Raw genomic sequence first — 19887 nt, forward strand, 5'->3', positions numbered from 1 at the left:
TTCTCTATTTTGATTTTTTTTGCCCATGATTTGAAATTTTAATTTGTCAATGAAGGGGTACCCTCGTGTTGATTGGCTAAAATTTATTATACTTTACGCTCATTGGTGGATTCTCTTGCTGTCATTTTTGTTACTGCATTTCATTGGTTCCACAACACTACATGCAGTGTCGCGGATAAAAATGGCCGTGGTGTTGACTTCTCGCGCATTGCTCTCGTAGAGTGGTATTTTTTCACGTAAAACTTTTCCAATAATTATCAAAGAACTTTCTCTAATTGTCTTGGATATCAACTCTTAACATATTCATAGTTTCTTTGCCAAGATGTCGGACGGTAATAGCCCTAGTATGATAAGTTATTTGAGGCAGTATAGGTTTCAAAGAAAGCCGAATGAGACGGGGTCTAGCGATTCCGTAAGAGTTGTGGCATCGTCTTCGAATTCCCGTAAGTACCATGATTATACTCACTGCATTTAATTATCATACGTTCTGTTGACGAACTCTTGCACCACGAGGGGTTCAGACCCTATAAAATGACCAAGGCAATTTTTTGTGTTCATGTGGTTTTTTCGTGTGGTATTATGTTCATTAATTCTTTTCATTTCTCACGCCGCTTAATGTTTAGAGTTTTAAATTATGAACTTCGAATAAGCTACAGCAGCACTACACAGCCTTTACAGTATTTTATATTTTGCTATAGAAAAAAGTTTTTTTTCCAATGTTTGCCCCAATATTTTCTCACCAAAACTTATAGTATGCCCTACATATATGGATTTTTACATAAAAACCAGTCGGTATAGTTGCATGTATATCCCATAATATATGAACCCTCTATAGCAAATATGTATAGAAAAAACTTGAAGTCAAATTAGCAACTAAAATACCACATAAAGCTAGCTTGGTTTGAGCCTAAAACCATTTTTCTGTGCAATCTTACAGACCCAAAATTATGGTATTTTTCTAGACTTGAATTGGTAAAAATCAATAAACAGTTGTATTGATCACAGTTCCTATTAGCAAAGAATGTGAGGGAATAATGTTTTGAGAGCTCATAAAAATTGTGCCAATTGATTGATTAGTGGTGTCAATCAACTCAATTTACTTATTGAAATATTATTTTAGTATAATATAGCTTGACACACACATTACATGATTGAAGATGCTCCCTTTATTGCCAAAGATACGTAAATAAAAATAAAAAAGATTTATTTTAAACACACAGTTTTAGGTATTTTTACAATTGTTATTAGTCTTGTTAAAATAGTTGTCAGAATTGTAGGGCTAGGCCGAGCTAGTTGTTGCCTGCTGCTCTCCTATAAGGCCGTTTTCTGACTTGCCGGTGCGGCAACAGCACGACATCAGCAGCTTACTAAAATATACTCTATGAAGCTTACCAAGCGTATTTGTATTTCAGAGCCTTTATGTGTATTTCAATGGAGCGTTCCTGATTGAGTCTGTGCCGCGCCAATCAAGAACGCTCTATTGAAATACAAGCGCTCGGTAAGCTTTTGATACCGCATATGCCGAGCGTGTAGATGACATGCCGCTGCCTCGCCGACAAATCGGAAAGCGGCCTAATGGTAGCACTTTCAATATTTATTAAAAAAAAAGCAACTTTTTAGAGCAACACATCAGAATGCCAGCTCCCAACGTTGTGAGAAACCCTCCTGTGGTTTACAAGCGTATCAGGATCCAGGATTCCGATTCCGACGATGCACCAACTCCAGTAAAGAAGCCAGCCGTCATGGAACTTACTACTGCTGTCAAAGAGAGGCGATTTAGAAACATGCTGGAAATGTTCCCTGATCTCCCACCAGTAGTAAGTTTTTCGTGTTTAAGGAGTAACAGTACTAACAGTCTTCCTCAATTAATTTGAAGTCTTACACTGAAGAAGTCCATTTCCATAAATAGGCCAATTAAACCTTAAAAAGACAACTGAATTCTAAACCACTTTTTTTTAAATTATGTTAAGCTAGAATTAAAATAAAAAGACATTATTTAAATTAATATTTTTTTCAGCTTGTAAAGAATACACTCGTAAAACATGGTTGGAACGAGGAACGTTCCAGGGATGATCTACTTAAAGTCGATCCTGAAAGCGATGACAAGAGTACCTCATCCTTCTTCGCTGCAAGCAGACCGAGTGTTTCAAACATTTCACGCCCTGCTAACGGAAATATGGGAATTATCCGAGTCACAAGTGGGGGTCCTTCGACTCAAAGTGGAAATGGGGGTATGGTGGCTCGGAAACCATATGTCGCTAAGAGTGTAAGGGTGAGAAGGGGCAGCAGTGGCAGTGAGGATGAGGATTATGGTGTCAGAAAAGGAAAGGACGACAGGGTCTATGACAGGTAGTTTTCAAATTACTTTTTAAGGTTTAACTCTACTCTAACTTAGTTATGATAAGGCCTTATTGACCTCTGAGGCATCAGTATGCTTTGTGCATGCATGCAGCTTACATACAAAACTGAAACTGTCGACGAAGCGGCAATGTAGCGCTTTATGCTATTCGTCATTGTAGCTACGCAATAAATAAGAGGCCTAAAATCAGCAAACTGAAATTAAACCATATTGCCTTCTCTTTCAGTGACGACTCTGACAACGAAATAACCGACGATCTAGTGGGCGACAAGAAGAAAGTGTTTGACTTCCTCAACACTAGCAATATGAATGAGTTATCACTGCTCAGTGGTTGCTCGCAGAAGAAAGCTGAAGCCATCATATCACAGAGACCATTCAAGGGTTGGTTGGATATGGTAAGTAACTCTTTTCCAACTTATTAATATACAGACTGTTAGCTGTTTACAGACAATCTGATTTATCCTGCATGTATAAAACAATACTATTTTATTTGCAAATTGAAACTGCGAAGTCTAGCCAGTCCTCTGTTTTACATAATTTAGTTTACAAAATGCTTTACTTTTTTATGTGTTTTGACCATGTTTTTCTAATAAATTTTTTGATAAATCTAATCACTCAGCCGCCGGCACCATAACAAAAACGAACACGTGGTGATTAGTAATCTACTATGCGCGGGCGCTTAAATACGTAACGTCTGTTATGAAATTTGATCAGCATGTTCCTTTCTGGTAATGCAGAGTATGCTGATTCTTTGCATGAAACTGATCGCTCATAAAACCCCTGGCGTATCTAAAATGTGTTATCGAAACACTGTTTATGTTGCTTATTAGCCCGCATACAGGGTTTGACGTTACGACGTATGTTCTTGTGGATCCGACTTCCATTCCGACTTTATTTGCGCCCAGCGGTAGTCAAATCCGCAACTGTAGCATGCGATCCATCGTGTACTAGTGTGGTAAAGAATCAATTATCATTCATTCACAGGTAGAAAAGTTCAACAACAACAAAATGCTAAGTACAGAGCTGCTAAACTCTACGCAAGAACTGCTAACCACAAGGAACAATATCCAGCGGTTGATGAAGAAGTGCGTAGGGCTCGCGCAACAGTTGGAGTCGGCCGTGGCGGCAGGCGCCGGCCGCCTGAAGCAGCCCGGCATACTGGCCCCCAGGTGAGACATTTTGTTCTGACGTGACAACCTGCGCACATTTTAGTCCCCTGCCGTCCCGATAAGTCCCTGAGTCTAACCTGCTTTGGCACTGGATCATCATCATCATCATCATTTCAGCCACAGGACATCCACTGCTGAACATGGGCCTCCCCCAATGACTTCCACATCGCACGGTTGGTAGAGGCCTGCATCCAGCGCCTTCCTGCTACCTTTATCAGGTCGTCAGTAACTCTTCCAATGTTCTTCTGGTTAATTTCGTTGCGGGTCCAATGACAGTTTAACTTTCCCCCGGGACAAACTTGACTTCATTGGTTGGGTTTTTGTGGCGGTCAAGCTGGATCCTGGCTAAACAGGAGTTGCAGTGGTGGGAACGAGAGGTGCGCCTTCCTGCTATCTTTATGAGGTTGAATAAAAAAGGGCGTCGCTGCTTCCATTCCTACACGTCCATATAGTCCAGTGGCAAGTCTCAAGTCTCTTTGGGTTTGATTCTCAGGTGGTGGTGTAGGCTTGTGGTACAGCTAAAGCCAGGGATACGATTCTCATGCAATCGAAAAAAGTTCACATTCGAAAAATAATTCGAAGGGTATTGTTCGGTTTTTTCGTCTATTTACACCGTTTGTGCAATCTTAGAAGTTCACAATCGAAAAAGTTCGATCGAAAACCACTAGAACGCTACGAGTGCTAAGTACCAGTCGAACTTGAAATTCGTACACGAATTTACCTGTCAAAGTACTCCAATTCATAATCCTATGAACTGTGAAATAAAACCAAGAAATTTTGTACATTGTAAGGATATTTTTTTTATAAAATAGATTGTAGAATATGAAATAGCCTCTAATAAAACTCGTATGAAGAAAAATAAATTATTTGTTATATTTTTTTCAACTATGACATTGGCATTAATGACATAACCATTTTAACGTGTTCCGAAACATTCAGTACACGTAATGAAATATTTAAAATTGAACCTTTAAAACTTTATGTTTTGTGATACTGTGTATTAATTTTACAACATTATTATTAAATTATAAAAATAAATGGGTTTTGTCATCAAATTTCACTAAGTAAAGATAAAATTAATCATACGGAAGTTACAGCGTTTTTAAAAACGTCGCAACGGACCGTAACAGGAGTTAGTATACCTACGGAAAAAATTCGATTGCATGAGAATCGTATCCCTGGTCCGTGAGCACGTAGAATTTTGTCCAATGACCCCAAGCTACCCATCCTTATCGCTCGCGCGTAATTATATTGCTGTCGCGACTGTGCGACGGGCGCCCGCAGTGAGTGTGCGAGATGATGATGATGCTATCAGCTGAGGCACACAAAAAGTGCGTTTCCTGTTAGAAAGTGTAATGCAAGTGAAATTTTTATGGTAAATAATAGATTAATACCAACCTAAAAATACAGTCAAGCAGGGTTGCATGATTTAAATCAAGTTGATTTAAATCACGATTTTTATTATATGATTTTTTTAATAAAAGTCATTGATTTAAATCAATGACCGAAAATGGAATTAATGAAAGGCTGGGAGTTAATATTAATCAACTGTAATGTTCGAAAACAATGTTAATATTAGGTGTTAATGTATGAAATTGTCGTTTTGTATGGAGAATCTGAAAAATTTAATTTTTCCATACAATCACATTTGCGATTTTTCAGATAACCACATAATTAATTTTTTTTGGCGGTGTTGCCTGCTCCATACATCAATTCTACGTAAATAAAAATGTATTCCGTAAGAAATACTAAAGAAATGATCGCAGAACCTAATAAAAATCAAAAAAATCAAATTAATCAAAAAAATCGTGATTTTTTTCAAAAAATCTGATTTTTTTGATTAAAATAAAAAAATCGTGATTTTTATCCACCCTGCAGTCAAGAAATCTATTGAAATATTTGAGAAAGGATTCTTTAAATGCCTATTTGTAAAAGCCTTTTTAACAAATGGTCTCTCAATACATAATATTAGCCCAATTCTAATGTCTATTAATTAAAATACTACTCTCGTTCCAGCCTCAAACTCGCCCCGTACCAGCTAGTCGGTCTGAACTGGCTGGCTGTCTTACACAAGCAGGGAGTCTCCGGAATCCTGGCTGACGAGATGGGGCTGGGGAAGACTGTGCAAGTGATAGCCTTCCTCGCACACTTGAAGGAGACCGGGCAGGCTAGGGGCACGCATTTGGTTGTGGTACCCGCTTCTACGTTAGGTAAGTGATTTATGAGGCAATATAAAACAATAACCATACCATACTGATATAAAATTCATGTATTTTCTGCAAATAATCCTAAAATACGCTTATAAATGGGCAATAAACGGGCCAGTGCTGTAATATAATAAGTGTGAAAGTAACTCCGTCTGTATAGTATCTATTTACATTAAAACTTTAAAACACTGAACCATTTAAATTAAATTTGGTACAGAGATAGTTTGAGACCCAAAAAACTAGGCTAATCTGCAGGCAAAAGTTAGTTTGGTGCGTTCTTTTACCAATATTAAAACGAGTTTGACTCTTACTTAGGATAATATTTTTAATATGTAATGTAATATAACTCAACTCCTTTAAATAATAATCTAACCACGCATGCTTTAAAAACTCACTCTACAAATAGATAGCACTTTATTGTGCACCACACAAAACAAAAAAACAAGACATACACAAAAGGGACGGCTCTACATAGGTGGTCTTGATGCGCTATGAAGTGATCTCTTCCAGACGACCTATAGGACAGTTGTTTAAAAAATACACGATTAATATTATCAATTCTATCTTGCAGATAACTGGAGCGGTGAATTGTCCCGTTGGTGTCCCTCGCTAAGAGTCAGCAAGTACTACGGGCCGCCGGAGGAGCGGAGGCAGCTTAGGATCGAATACGCGAGGGGACTGGACAACTATGACGTCGTTTTGACCACGTAAGTGAGATCTGTTGGCTTTTCATTTTTAAATAAGATAAGAAAGCTCAAAGTCACCCAAAGGGCGATGAAGCGTGCTATGCTCGGAGATTCCCTGCGTGATCGAATCAGAAATGAAGAAAACCGCACGAGAACCAAAGTGACCGACATAGCTCGCAGAATTGCCAAAATCAAGCGGCAGTGGGCGGGGCACATAGCTCGTAGAGCTGATGACCGCTGGGGCAGAAAAGTTCTCGAGTGGCGACCACGGGCCGAAAGACGTAGTGCGGGCAGGTCCCCCACTAAAGTACGGCCAACGAGAAGCGATACCAAATGTAAACAAACCCAATGTCATGGGTGAACCCGTCTGACTTTGACATATTTTGGCGGGAGAACGAGACATTACGACAAATACACAAGATGGGAAGAGACAGAATAGATTGTCAACTCGACAATCGTATCGACCTTTTGTATCGCTGCTAGTTGACCGTACTTTAGGTGGACCGACGATCTGGTGAAGGTCGCGGGAGGTGCCTGGATGCGGGTGCAAGACTGATCGTTGTGGAAATCCTTAGGGGAGGCCTTTGGAACGAATGTAAACAAGTAGATTACGACCTGGACGCATGCGCGGGGGCATCAAGCAAGCATAGTGTGTAGGACGTCTACCTACAAGGTGGACCTACCTACCTGCCAAAAAATATTATTGGCAGGTAATTGCTAATTGCTCATAAGATAGGCCCCCAATTGATATTTATTGTCCGTGGTGCATAATCTTTTCTTAAAGGTTTTAACCCTTAATTCGACGACGTGCGATATACTTCCCATTGAACGAAAATAAATCTCCGTAAAAAAATTGACCGTATATCTTGAACTCAATGTGTTTATTTGCTCCCTGAACTATCTAACTATGCTGTCAAAAATTAGCAAGGCACCAATATCGATGAGACGCGAGCAATCTTCAATAATATGACGGGGAGGAAGGGCCCGCTGTGCGGGCTCTCGGTAAATTGCATTTTATTCATTATTTTACGGCTTAATACTCTTGTAATATTATTAAAAACTATAGATAGGATACCTGCGAAGCTACTTACAATGTATTTACTGTCATACAGAGTTTTGTTTTCGTTTTACGACACCCATAACTTGCATGTCCAGTATACTTCCCGTCGTCGAAATACTAGTAAAGTAACTGCTAAATACTATGTCCAGTATTCTTCCCGTTGCCAAATTGTTAGAAAATTAACTTTTGTGGGTTTTGATAATAATATTTTAGGGATCGACACATAAAATGTTTTCTGCCTCACTATGTACCGTTTTTCAGAGTATCAACTCTAAAAAACAAGCCTTAGTAGCATTGGTGCCGCCTAACACTACTCCTTTTCATATAGATACTGGTTTTTATGAGAAAATTGTTCTTCTCACCCTGCTTTTCCATCAGTTCTTGCATAGAGCACATGAATATAGACAGCTAAATCTTTAACTTTGTCTTACTCGAGGGAATAATGCCAGAGGCATGGACCAGAAGCGTTGTGGTACCTTTATTCAAGAAAGGGGATAACACCTTACTGAAGAATTATAGTCCCATCACGCTTCCGAGCCATATCTACAAGTTTTTATGCGAGGGTTATTACATGCCGGTGTCCGAGAAGTCTTTGTAACCATAAACCACATCCATACACTGCGGCAGGGTTATACAGAAGACCAAAGAGTATTACTTGCCATAACGCTTGGCGTACGTGGACTATGAGGAGGCTTTCGATTTGATTGAAGCTTGAGCAGTGCTGTAGTCTTTCCAGAGAGCTTCCGTATTGACCCTTGGTGCTGAAGTGCTTGCACAAAACGCCACCTTGATGGCGGTCCAAGTGCAGGAGAAGAAATCAGCAACAGGTCCAAGTGTGTTCCCAGTAATCACATAATGGTACCTACTGAAAGGTTACTTCTCACAATAAGCCCTCTCTATATCACAGCATGACGTGGAGAGGGCTGTGCTTGGTGTTTCTGTGCGACATCTAATGAGAAGATCCGTAAAAGAACTAAAATCACTGATATAGCCTTATGGATTGGCATGCTGAAGTGGCAATGGGCAGGGCGCACATCACGCAGAACTGATGGCTGATGGCTACAGCAAGGTTCTAGTATGGAGGCAACGTGCCGACAACCGCTGCGTAGGAGGTCCACTCACAAGGTGGACAGATGAACCCATAAAGGTAGCAGGAAGGCGCAGGATACAGAGTGACTATCAGATTGGCCGGTTGTTAGCCCACTTGCCAAGCTGATAATCATTGGGGGAGGACAATGTTCATTAGTGGACGTCATAAAGCTGAAATTATGATGATGATAATTAATATTTTATTACGGAACCACTTGTTTCTTTTTTCTGTCTCTTCGACAACGGGAAGTATACTGGACATGGTGGGAGAGCGTCACTTTCTTATGAACTTGGCAACGTCCAGTATACTGGACATAGGTTTTTCAGGAAACTGAAATAGTCAGATTTTTTTGGGTATTTTTTCTGGGGTCCTAGACAGGCTAAGAAACGAAATCAGTAACTGTTTTATAAATTTAACTAAAAAAAAATTCCGTCGAATGAAGGGTTAAACCTTTGTTTGTTACCTGTCATCCGCTTTGCAATGGAGGGAAGTCGAAGCTTAATTTCGAACTCCTATGTTCTTCTGATTAATTTCGTTGCGGGTCCAATGACAGTTTAACTTTCCCCCGGGACAAACTTGACCTTCATTGGTTGGGTTTTTGTGGCGGTCAAGCTGTAGATCCTGGCTACACAGGAGTTGCAGTGGTGGGAACGAGAGGTGGGAATAGTCCCGTTAAAAAAAGGTGGACAGATGACCTTACAAAGGTTTTACGAAAGCGCTGGCTGCTTCCAACCGTCCAACCGAAAATCTTGAAATCACTGTGGGTTGCTTATTCAACAGGGGACATCCTATGGCTGAAATGATGATGATGATTTACTATTATATTTTTTACAGCTACACGATGGTGAGCAGTTGCCCCGAAGAGCGCAAAATGTTCCGCATAACACCGATGCACTACGTGGTGTATGACGAAGCTCACATGCTCAAGAATATGTCCACGCTGCGGTACGATAACCTGCTCAAGATCAAAGTGAGTACTCAGTATGTGGTGCAAATAAACTAAGATATTGTGTATTGTGGATTACCGCTCGGCTAGGATGCGTCGTAAAAATTTGTAACCCTATAGGCTTCGCCAGGTAGAGAGCGTATCGAGCGCGCTCCAGATGGAGTGCTAACCTGACGTCGCGCTATAGCGCTGAATTGTGTTGTTGAAATATAGAGTTTCATGTCAAACACAACGCTGGCGCTAAAGTCCAGTCACACTCACTGCGGCCGCCCGATGCACAGTCGCGACAGCAATACAGGGTGTTACGTAAATGGGTATATGAGCCGATACTGGCCTATGTTAACATGGTCATATAAATGGTATAGTGAAGTCAGAAAATTGATATCTTCATTTTAATTATTTTATTTTTCAAACAAATCCGATTTTATAAAATTTATTTTGTATGATAATAAAAAAATTAAAATGATTACATTTACCTAACACCCTGTATAATTACGCGCGAGCGATAAGGATAGGTAGCTTGGGGTCATTGTACGAAATTCTATCTGCTCGGCGACCGGACTTTAGCGGTAAATAAATAAATCAAATAATTTATTGTGCATAAATACGCTGTGATCTGTCGCGGCGTTAGGACGTTTTGACGCCGGGTTCTACATTCTACCAATACAATACGCGTAAGTACGCGTTCTATTTGGCGAAGCCTTATATTGTATCAAAAGAAACATTCAACATCTATCCATTTGAAGATCATCAAATCTTTTTAGTTGATGAGAGGACAAGGCCATTTCCGCAGGTCAGAGTTCTCATCGAAAATAAGTTTTCTGTTCATCTATTGTACAGGTGGGAATTTTTTTGAATTTTTGACTAAAGTTTCTATCTATCTATCTATCCAGTCAAAACACCGCCTCCTGCTGACGGGCACGCCGCTTCAGAACAATCTGTTGGAGCTGATGTCGCTTCTCTGCTTCGTGATGCCACACATGTTCTCCGGGAAGACCCAGGACCTTAAGAACTTGTTCCAGAAGAATTCGGTGAGTTCCATCTACTATTCAACCCTTGAATTTCTCTTTTTGTCCCTACATAAAGTAATAATTCTTTAATGTTACTTAACTTGTGGAAATCCTTGGGGGAGGCCTTTGTCCAGCAGTGGACGTCTTTCGGCTGAAACGAACGAACGAACGAACTTAACTTTTAGGGCTACTCCGTAAGATGAAACCGTATTCGTATTGCCTGATAACAGTATTTGTTTGCAGTTTTGATCATAGCTATAGTAATAGTTCTATCTCTGTCATTCATGCCACAGCATCTCGCTATGAGTGAAAGAGATAGATGGATAAAATACGGTAGAAACGAGTAGCCCATTCGCACATGTTAGCTCTATCTATCGTTCTCGCTCATAGCATTTCAGGATGAATGAAAGAAACAATACAAAGGTACTCGCGCCGCATTTATAATGAAGTCTCGGTCGTGAGTCAAAACTACTTGGTAAACCGTCTTACCACTATTTTCTTACGGTGTATTTTCCTTCACAGAAAGCGAAAACCACAAAGAAAGCGGAAGGCAACAAAGAGGATGACGTGCCAGCGTTCGAACAGAGTCAAATAACGCAAGCGAAACGGATCATGAAGCCGTTTGTACTTAGGAGGTTAAAGAGGGACGTCTTACAAGACCTGCCTCAGAAGACAAATCACACGGAACTGTGCCCTATGTCGAGGAAACAAGAGGCTTTGTACAAAGATCTGATCGCTGGCTTCTCGGCTAATGATGGGACGGTGAGTCAGCCTTTTTATTTATTTAGAAGAATTGAAAGAGTAGTGTCTCAAGACTAATTTAATTTATTTAACTAATCGCTGATGACGAAAATTTACCTTTACTTCATATGGCGTGTCCACACATGCCGCCGGCTTTCAAAATGCCTTGCCAGTATGCGGCATGTGTGAATGCGCCATTACACTTCAAAATCATACACTACCTGTTATTTTTCTCGCGCTTTATGATGGAGGGAAGTCCATTTCGAACTACTATATTTTTCCGATTCAATTCGTTGCGGGTTCCAAGACGGTGTCAGAAAATACTCAGCTTTTATTGGCTGGGTTCCGTTGGATGTCAAACTGTAAATGCAAACTACAGTTAAATCTTCTAAAGCCCGGTCGCCGAGCACGTACAATTTCGTCCAATGACCCCAAGCTACCCATCCTTATCGATCGCGCGTAATTGTATTGCTATCGCGCATTGGACGAAATTCTACGTGCTCGGCGACCGGACTATGCCATTGTAATTTCTGTAAAGTTTCGATTAGAGCCGGCATTAGTTCCCATAGCTGTTCTTATAGAAACAAAATTCTTTCAAAACCAACAGATCCACGCGACCACAGAACACAGCGGTATGTCCATGATGATGGACATGCGGAAGTTAGCCAACCACCCTCTGCTCCTGCGGTACCACTACAAGCCCGAACAACTGCGGCTTATAGCGGCAAGACTAGCACGAGACTCCGGCTACAAGGAGACCAACGAGCAGTACGCGTACGAAGACCTGCTGTGTCTGTCCGACTTCCAGATACATCAGCTCACGCGACAGCATGCGGTCAGTGTAGTTTAATTTATTTAAATGGGTTTTAACGCGATACGCGGATAGGTAGTACTGTATTTGCCTGACGTTTCGATCTGGTTGTACTGGTTAGTGTAGTTCCTGTGACTTTCAGCCGAAAGTTCATTGCTGGACAAAGACCTCCTCTCCATATTATTTCCATAACAATCGGCCTTACAGGAAAAGGCAATTCTAATCCTCCATCTCCTCCAAGTATTTCCAGTACGATCAACTGTTGGACAAGGCCTCCCCAGGATTCCCACAACTTTTCATGCCAGCATCCAAGCGTATACCGCAACCTTCACCAAGTTATTGGTCCAGGGGGTCCGTCTTTTGCTGCGTTTCTTGAAATCTTTTCTCCCCAACAGCCATTCTGCGAGCTATGGGTTTCGCCCACTGCCACTGACCTTATTCTTTCGTACGAGCTACGAGGCAACATAGTGAAGCAAGCACCACACCTCTATTCCATATGTAATCAGCAACTGACACTTGTACAGAAAACTGAGCTGTTCGCGAGAGGATGTTTACAAAGATTCCCGAAGACCTAACCAAGTTGGATTCCTCTTTCTCTATGTGACACCTACCTAACTGTACTGTTAGTCTCAAGTATACAGGGTGTTACTTAAATGGGTATATGAGCCGAAACTAGCCCATGTTAACATGGGCATATAAATGGTATGGTGAAGTCAGAAAATTGATATCTTCGTTTTCTGACTTCACCATACCATTTATATGTTTAATTAAAATATTAATTATTTTAATTTTCATACAAATCGGATTTTATAAAATTTATTTTGTATGAAAATTTAAAAAAATAAAATGATGATATCAAATTTCTCACTTCACCATACCATTTATATGCCCATGTTAACATGGGCTAGTGTCGGCTCATATACCCATTTACCTAACATCCTGTATATGTTCCTCAACATTTGGTTATTAATTTGACACAAAACTCATTTAACCTTTCAACCTTCCAGTGTATACGCACCTTCGGCGTCCCCGAACACCTAATTCTAGACTCTGGCAAGTTCGAGAAACTTGATGAAATGCTGCCTCGCTTGAAAGCCAACGGTCATAGGGTGCTGGTATTCAGCCAGTTCGTCATGATGCTGGACATCTTGGAGCCCTACCTCGCGGCGCGGGGACACCGGTACCTTAGGCTGGACGGACAGACGGCAGTTACGGAACGGTAAGCATCTATGTATAGTACTTACTACTTAATATAAGTGTGAATGTTTTGTAAGAATGGATGGTTGTTGCACCTTCATGTAAAAATTACTATTCAAAAGTAGATATTGATAGAATTTTACACTATAATAACACATTTTCAAATGTTGTTCTGCCTCGCATTTGAGATGCAGAAGATTTCTGTAACGCTGCGTCGATTCTAAGTTATCACTTGCAGAATCCAATTAAGAACTATTTTAACCAAGCGGTTATCTGTTCTTCGACAGAAAGCCTGTGAAGGTTGAATAGTCCCGGGGGATAAGTTACTACCCGCAACGAATTTAATCAGAATAATATGAAATATAATATCAACTTTCCGTCCATTCATTGCAAAGCGTTCACAGATAACTGGATGCTTTACTATCTTTTACGATTGAATAATGTTCAATTTATGATGATAATATATTCCACGAAGCCCTATAAAGAGTTAAGCGTTTTTTAAAAATGAAATATCATCTTTTTCTCATTTATTTACTTCCAGACAAGACCTAATAGACCAGTATAACTCAGAAGACATCTTCGTGTTCCTTCTATCCACGCGAGCGGGCGGGCTCGGCATCAACCTAACAGCGGCTGACACCGTCATCATCCACGACATCGACTTTAACCCGTACAACGACAAGCAGGCCGAGGACAGGTGAGTTGTGTGTTCCTTGGTTGACTTAGAAAAAGGGTAGTCAACAAAAGAAGAGGGTAGTTGACAAAAGGAGAAGGGGGTAGTCAATAAAAGGAGAAAGAGGGCAGTCAATAAAAGGAGAAAGAGGGTAGTCAACAAAAGGAGAAAGAGGGTAGTCAATAAAATGAGAAAGAGGGTAATCAACAGAAGAAGAAAGAGGGTTCAGGGTAGTCGACAAAAGAAGTAGGAGGTAGTCAATAAAAGGAGAAAGAGGGTAGTCAACAAAAGGAGAAAGAGGGTAGTCGATAAAAGGAGAAAGGGTAGTCGACAAAAGGAGAAGGGGGTAGTTAATATAAGGAGAAAGAGAGTAGTCAACAGAAGGAGAAAGAGAGTAGTCAATAAAAAGAGAAAGAGGGTAGTCAACAGAAGGAGAAAGAGGGTAGTCAATAAATTGAGAAAGAGGGTAGTCAATAAATTGAGAAAGAGGGTAGTCAACAGAAGGAGAAAGAGGGTAGTCAATAAATTGAGAAAGAGGGTAGTCAATAAATTGAGAAAGAGGGTAGTCAATAAATTGAGAAAGAGGGTAGTCAATAAATTGAGAAAGAGGGTAGTCAATAAATTGAGAAAGAGGGTAGTCAACAGAAGGAGAAAGAGAGTAGTCAATAAAAAGAGAAAGAGGGTAGTCAACAGAAGGAGAAAGAGGGTAGTCAATAAATTGAGAAAGAGGGTAGTCAATAAATTGAGAAAGAGGGTAGTCAACAGAAGGAGAAAGAGGGTAGTCAATAAATTGAGAAAGAGGGTAGTCAATAAATTGAGAAAGAGGGTAGTCAACAGAAGGAGAAAGAGGGTAGTCAATAAATTGAGAAAGAGGGTAGTCAATAAATTGAGAAAGAGGGTAGTCAATAAATTGAGAAAGAGGGTAGTCAATAAATTGAGAAAGAGGGTAGTCAACAGAAGGAGAAAGAGGGTAGTCAATAAATTGAGAAAGAGGGTAGTCAATAAATTGAGAAAGAGGGTAGTCAACAAAAGGAGAAAGGGAGTAGTCAATAAAAGGAGAAATAGGGTTCAGGGTAGTCGACAAAAGAAGTAGGAGGTAGTCAATAAAAGGAGAAAGAGGGTAGTCAACAAAAGGAGAAAGAGGGTAGTCGATAAAAGGAGAAAGGGTAGTCGACAAAAGGAGAAGGGGGTAGTTAATATAAGGAGAAAGAGAGTAGTCAACAGAAGGAGAAAGAGAGTAGTCAATAAAAAGAGAAAGAGGGTAGTCAACAGAAGGAGAAAGAGGGTAGTCAATAAATTGAGAAAGAGGGTAGTCAACAGAAGGAGAAAGAGGGTAGTCAATAAATTGAGAAAGAGGGTAGTCAATAAATTGAGAAAGAGGGTAGTCAATAAATTGAGAAAGAGGGTAGTCAACAGAAGGAGAAAGAGGGTAGTCAATAAATTGAGAAAGAGGGTAGTCAATAAATTGAGAAAGAGGGTAGTCAATAAATTGAGAAAGAGGGTAGTCAACAGAAGGAGAAAGAGGGTAGTCAACAGAAGGAGAAAGAGGGTAGTCAATAAATTGAGAAAGAGGGTAGTCAATAAATTGAGAAAGAGGGTAGTCAATAAATTGAGAAAGAGGGTAGTCAACAGAAGGAGAAAGAGGGTAGTCAATAAATTGAGAAAGAGGGTAGTCAACAGAAGGAGAAAGAGGGTAGTCAATAAATTGAGAAAGAGGGTAGTCAATAAATTGAGAAAGAGGGTAGTCAACAGAAGGAGAAAGAGGGTAGTCAATAAATTGAGAAAGAGGGTAGTCAATAAATTGAGAAAGAGGGTAGTCAACAGAAGGAGAAAGAGGGTAGTCAATAAATTGAGAAAGAGGGTAGTCAATAAATTGAGAAAGAGGGTAGTCAATAAATTGAGAAAGAGGGTAGTCAATAAATTGAGAAAGAGGGTAGTCAATAAATTGAGAAAGAGGGTAGTCAACAGAAGGAGAAAGAGGGTAGTCAATAAATTGAAAAAGAGGGTAGTCAATAAATTGAGAAAGAGGGTAGTCAATAAATTGAGAAAGAGGGTAGTCAATAAATTGAGAAAGAGGGTAGTCAACAGAAGGAGAAAGAGGGTAGTCAATAAATTGAGAAAGAGGGTAGTCAATAAATTGAGAAAGAGGGTAGTCAATAAATTGAGAAAGAGGGTAGTCAACAAAAGGAGAAAGAGAGTAGTCAACAAAAGGAGAAAGAGGGTAGTCAACAAGGAGAAAGAGGGTAGTCAATAAAAGGAGAAAGAGACAAAACATCTTCGTGTTCCTTCTATCCACACGAGCGGGCGGGCTCGGCATCAACCTTACGGCGGCCGACACCGTCATCATCCACGACATCGACTTCAACCCGTACAACGACAAGCAGGCCGAGGATAGGTGAGTTGTGGGTGTTAGTTGACTCGGAAAGCGTAGTAAATAAAAGGGAAAGCTCGTAGAGCTGAGGCAGAAAAGTTCTCGAGGAGCGACCACGGGCCAGAAGACGTAGTGTGGCCAGGCCCCCCACTAGGTGGACCTACGATCTGGTGCAGGTCGTGAGAAGTACCTGGACGCGGGCATCGCAGGACCGGTCTTTATGGAAATCTTTGGGAGAGACCTTTGTCCAGCTGCTGGACCAGTGGACGTCACTTGGCAGAAACGAACGAACGAATAGTTGCGTTGTTGTTACTTAGAAGAGGGGTCAACTTGAGGAGGAGATAGACTGAAGAATACTTCATTCTATCCTTATGACTTACTTGACTTATGGTCCTATGTCCCCTAGATGGGGCAGAGGGCGTCCACAACAGTCCTCCATCTCTTTCGGTCTTGAGCTTCTCGCTTGATCTCGCTCCTTATAAATCTTATAAAAAAAATTAAAGAAAAAGCAAGCCAACCAAGTTTTTTTAAACCCATCACCGTTGATAAAGCGACTCACTATCAATCTCGCCCAAGAAACGTCAAATTTCGACAGTTGTAAGACCGTGCGAGTGCGACGCGCTACAAGACGGCTGAGTGGTTTCTCGGCAAGAGTTTACCGTGAAGCAAGTGTTTTTATATTTGATTGGCGGTGGACCCCTTTTTACTCCCTTAAGGGTTGAATTTTGCAAAATCCCGTCATTTAGTGAGCCCTACGTTCCAAAAGGATTCCAAGTTGTTGATTTATAATTTAATGGTCCTTTCCGCTTGCAGGTGCCACAGGATGGGGCAGACGCGGCCGGTGACGATCTACCGACTGCTGAGTGCTGGCACCATCGAGGAGGGCATCTACCAGGTCGCCCAGGAGAAGCTCAACCTGGAGAAACACGTCACTGGTGCTGACGGTGAGTCATCATGTTCTTCTTGTCGTGTCAACAACAAACCTACACAGCGTCAGCCCAAAACTCCGCCACAAGAATGGCGTTGTCAGTAACCTTCATTAACTTCCCGCGTGCAGTTGTTTGGGCACGCAGGGCATGACATCATGTGCTTCGCTTCGTCGACTGGGGAACAAAACCACACTTAGTGTAGAAGTGTAATAACTAAAGCCCGGTATGTGAGCACGTAGATAAGGATGGGTAGCTTGGTGTCATTGGACAAAATTCTACGTGCTCGCAGACCAGACTATAGCTATTGTTGTTGGAAGCTAGATTTGCACTACGTCCGATCCGAATCCGCAGGGCTACCCCGAAATGCTGTTTACGTAGTTCTGTTACCGTCGCATAATTATGCTGGCATCTCGCTTTGCGTGAGAGAGATGGCAACATTCGAAACTTCGGATAACGTTTTTTGGGGTAATCCGGTGTCTCTAATTGATTGACGGATTCGGATTACAATTCGAATCAGACGTGGTGCGGAACCATTCTAAGTTTTTAGTTTTAAGTCTTTGATTATTATTTGTTTTTGAAGGCAGTTGCTACTTTTAGTTTCTAGAGTGAATGCTTCCTTCCAAAACTTAGCTTTTATTTGAAACTTGTATTGCAAAGAAGTATTTCAATACTATGAGTGTTTACATTGTAACGAGGCATTTGGCGAATTATAGCTGTGACTATACGTAATACAAACCTAATCTTTTCAGAAAACGACGCCGCCGAACAAAAGAATGTCGTCCGCCTACTATCAGCTGCGCTCGGTCTGACCACGCCCAACAAATGATTGCCGGCCAAAGAGCCCGCTGTCACCAAGAAGTAGTGCGCGACGAGATCGACTAGTGCGCGACGGAAGTGACTAGTGAGCGACGAGATCGACTAGTGAGCGCCGGGTGTGACTAGTGAGTGACAAAACAAACTAGTGATGTTAAAATGGTGATATTGTGCGCGGCTAGTACAAAATGGGTTTGTTGATTTGTAAAGTTACAATTAAATGTGTTTGATGGCTTGAAACTGTAACAGTTTCTGCGATTTTTTTATTTAAATGACACAAGCTATTAGGTATACCATTTTGTTGTAAAGTTAGTAATAATTATTTATATTTACAATGAAATTAATCAAATAGCTTAATAAAATTTTAATAAATTGATATCTATGGTCTGTATATTTAAACGACATACAAAATCTATGTTCGAAATTAAATCGTTTTGAGTGATAACAATACGGACCTAGCACATAATATTGTCACTTGCAAATTGACAAACCTCACGAAAAACATACTCCAATAGTGATAAAAGATCAAACTTTTGTGGTAACCTCTAGACGAATTAGTATTTATAATAATTGTATATTGTAAATGCAGTACAGTGACTGATTCCTAAGCCTAAATCTTGTGGGGCTGCTATGTTGGTGATAAGAAATACGCAGCAAAATATGTAACTAGATACTTCTTTGTTTTTGAATTTCCAGTAGTGCGATTCTATGATTTGGATACTTTAAATTTTGACTTTGAATTGATGTCAAATTAGGTGTTTAAAATTTCATGATAATTATAAGCCTAGTATCAGTAAGTTTTGCAAGAAATGATGACACCAACTGACATAACGCACAATATGTCTGCCAATGTCAATGTGTCAAATGACGTTACAAAAGGGCTGCCGTCGTTAAATTATGTCACAAGAATTTGACTGATATTGTCCGATATTAAGGACACAGCACACTTATCAACCCGGAAAGGGATCGTAACCGTATCAACTCAAGGCGGTCAGTAATCTTTGTATGAAACTCCATACTGCAATGCACACTTATCCACACTGTAACGTAAACGTCTCGCCTCGTGGTTGACAGCGTGCAAAAGGCGATGACAGCTCGCGAAAGGAGATAAGTCTATGACCCTTATTTGTCATTTAGACACTAACTGAATACTAGGTCTTTTATGAATTGCTGTAAAATATTAAGTAGTAAGAGGACTGAAAATAAAATTCAATATGTTTCTTCTCTCTTATGTATAAAACTGCTTTTTGCATATTGAATTGCTAATTTTCAAACCTCATGATATTACTTGCCGACGGTTAATATAAAAAGATATTTTTATAACTTGACTGCTGAATTGATATAAAATTGTCAATGTAAAATATAAATGTATATTTAAAAGCTACGTTAGATGTTAGTGTATATCGATGATGATTGTGTTAAAACAGTATACTTACTTAGTGATAATAAATTGAACTGGTACGTATAAATTCTGAAAGATTAATAAATCCATACAGAGTGTTGTGTGTACATTATGAAAACTCTTCTTTCGTCTTTTTGTTTCGTCCGATAGAAAGACCAAAAAAAATAAGGAGCTTATCATAAAAATAGATGTAGCTACTATAATTTGGTTGAAAACGAAAAAAAACATGTAATATAAGCTGTGTATCCATCTGTATAAACTTTCGCCTCTCTCTTGTCAGGATAAGTAAATGCCAATGACCTGACTGTATTCTATCCCTGCCCTTATACTGCGAGAGGTATACCCTTGATATTATTATAACTTATTAGTGTGTAAATAGATGTATCCCTATTTTCTAATGATTCCAGTTTTCTCAAATACGCT

General features: G+C 40.2%; 1 protein-coding gene across 1 annotated transcript; it reads left to right on the forward strand.

Annotated features, from left to right (window-relative positions):
- Positions 1–176: 176 nt before the first annotated feature.
- On the forward strand, positions 177–18343 carry LOC135075330 (SWI/SNF-related matrix-associated actin-dependent regulator of chromatin subfamily A containing DEAD/H box 1 homolog). Its single transcript, XM_063969747.1, has 15 exons — positions 177–443; positions 1621–1817; positions 2018–2349; positions 2586–2754; positions 3344–3528; positions 5545–5738; positions 6307–6442; positions 9406–9541; positions 10411–10548; positions 11050–11289; positions 11876–12103; positions 13087–13298; positions 13818–13973; positions 17134–17264; positions 17999–18343. Exons 1-15 carry the CDS (start codon positions 323–325, stop codon positions 18073–18075), a joined length of 2652 nt encoding a protein of 883 aa, XP_063825817.1. The 5' UTR covers positions 177–322; the 3' UTR covers positions 18076–18343.
- The last annotated feature ends 1544 nt before the right edge of the window (positions 18344–19887 follow it).

The sequence above is a fragment of the Ostrinia nubilalis genome, chromosome 10 (assembly GCF_963855985.1).
Source record: "Ostrinia nubilalis chromosome 10, ilOstNubi1.1, whole genome shotgun sequence".
Lineage (NCBI taxonomy): Eukaryota > Metazoa > Arthropoda > Insecta > Lepidoptera > Crambidae > Ostrinia > Ostrinia nubilalis.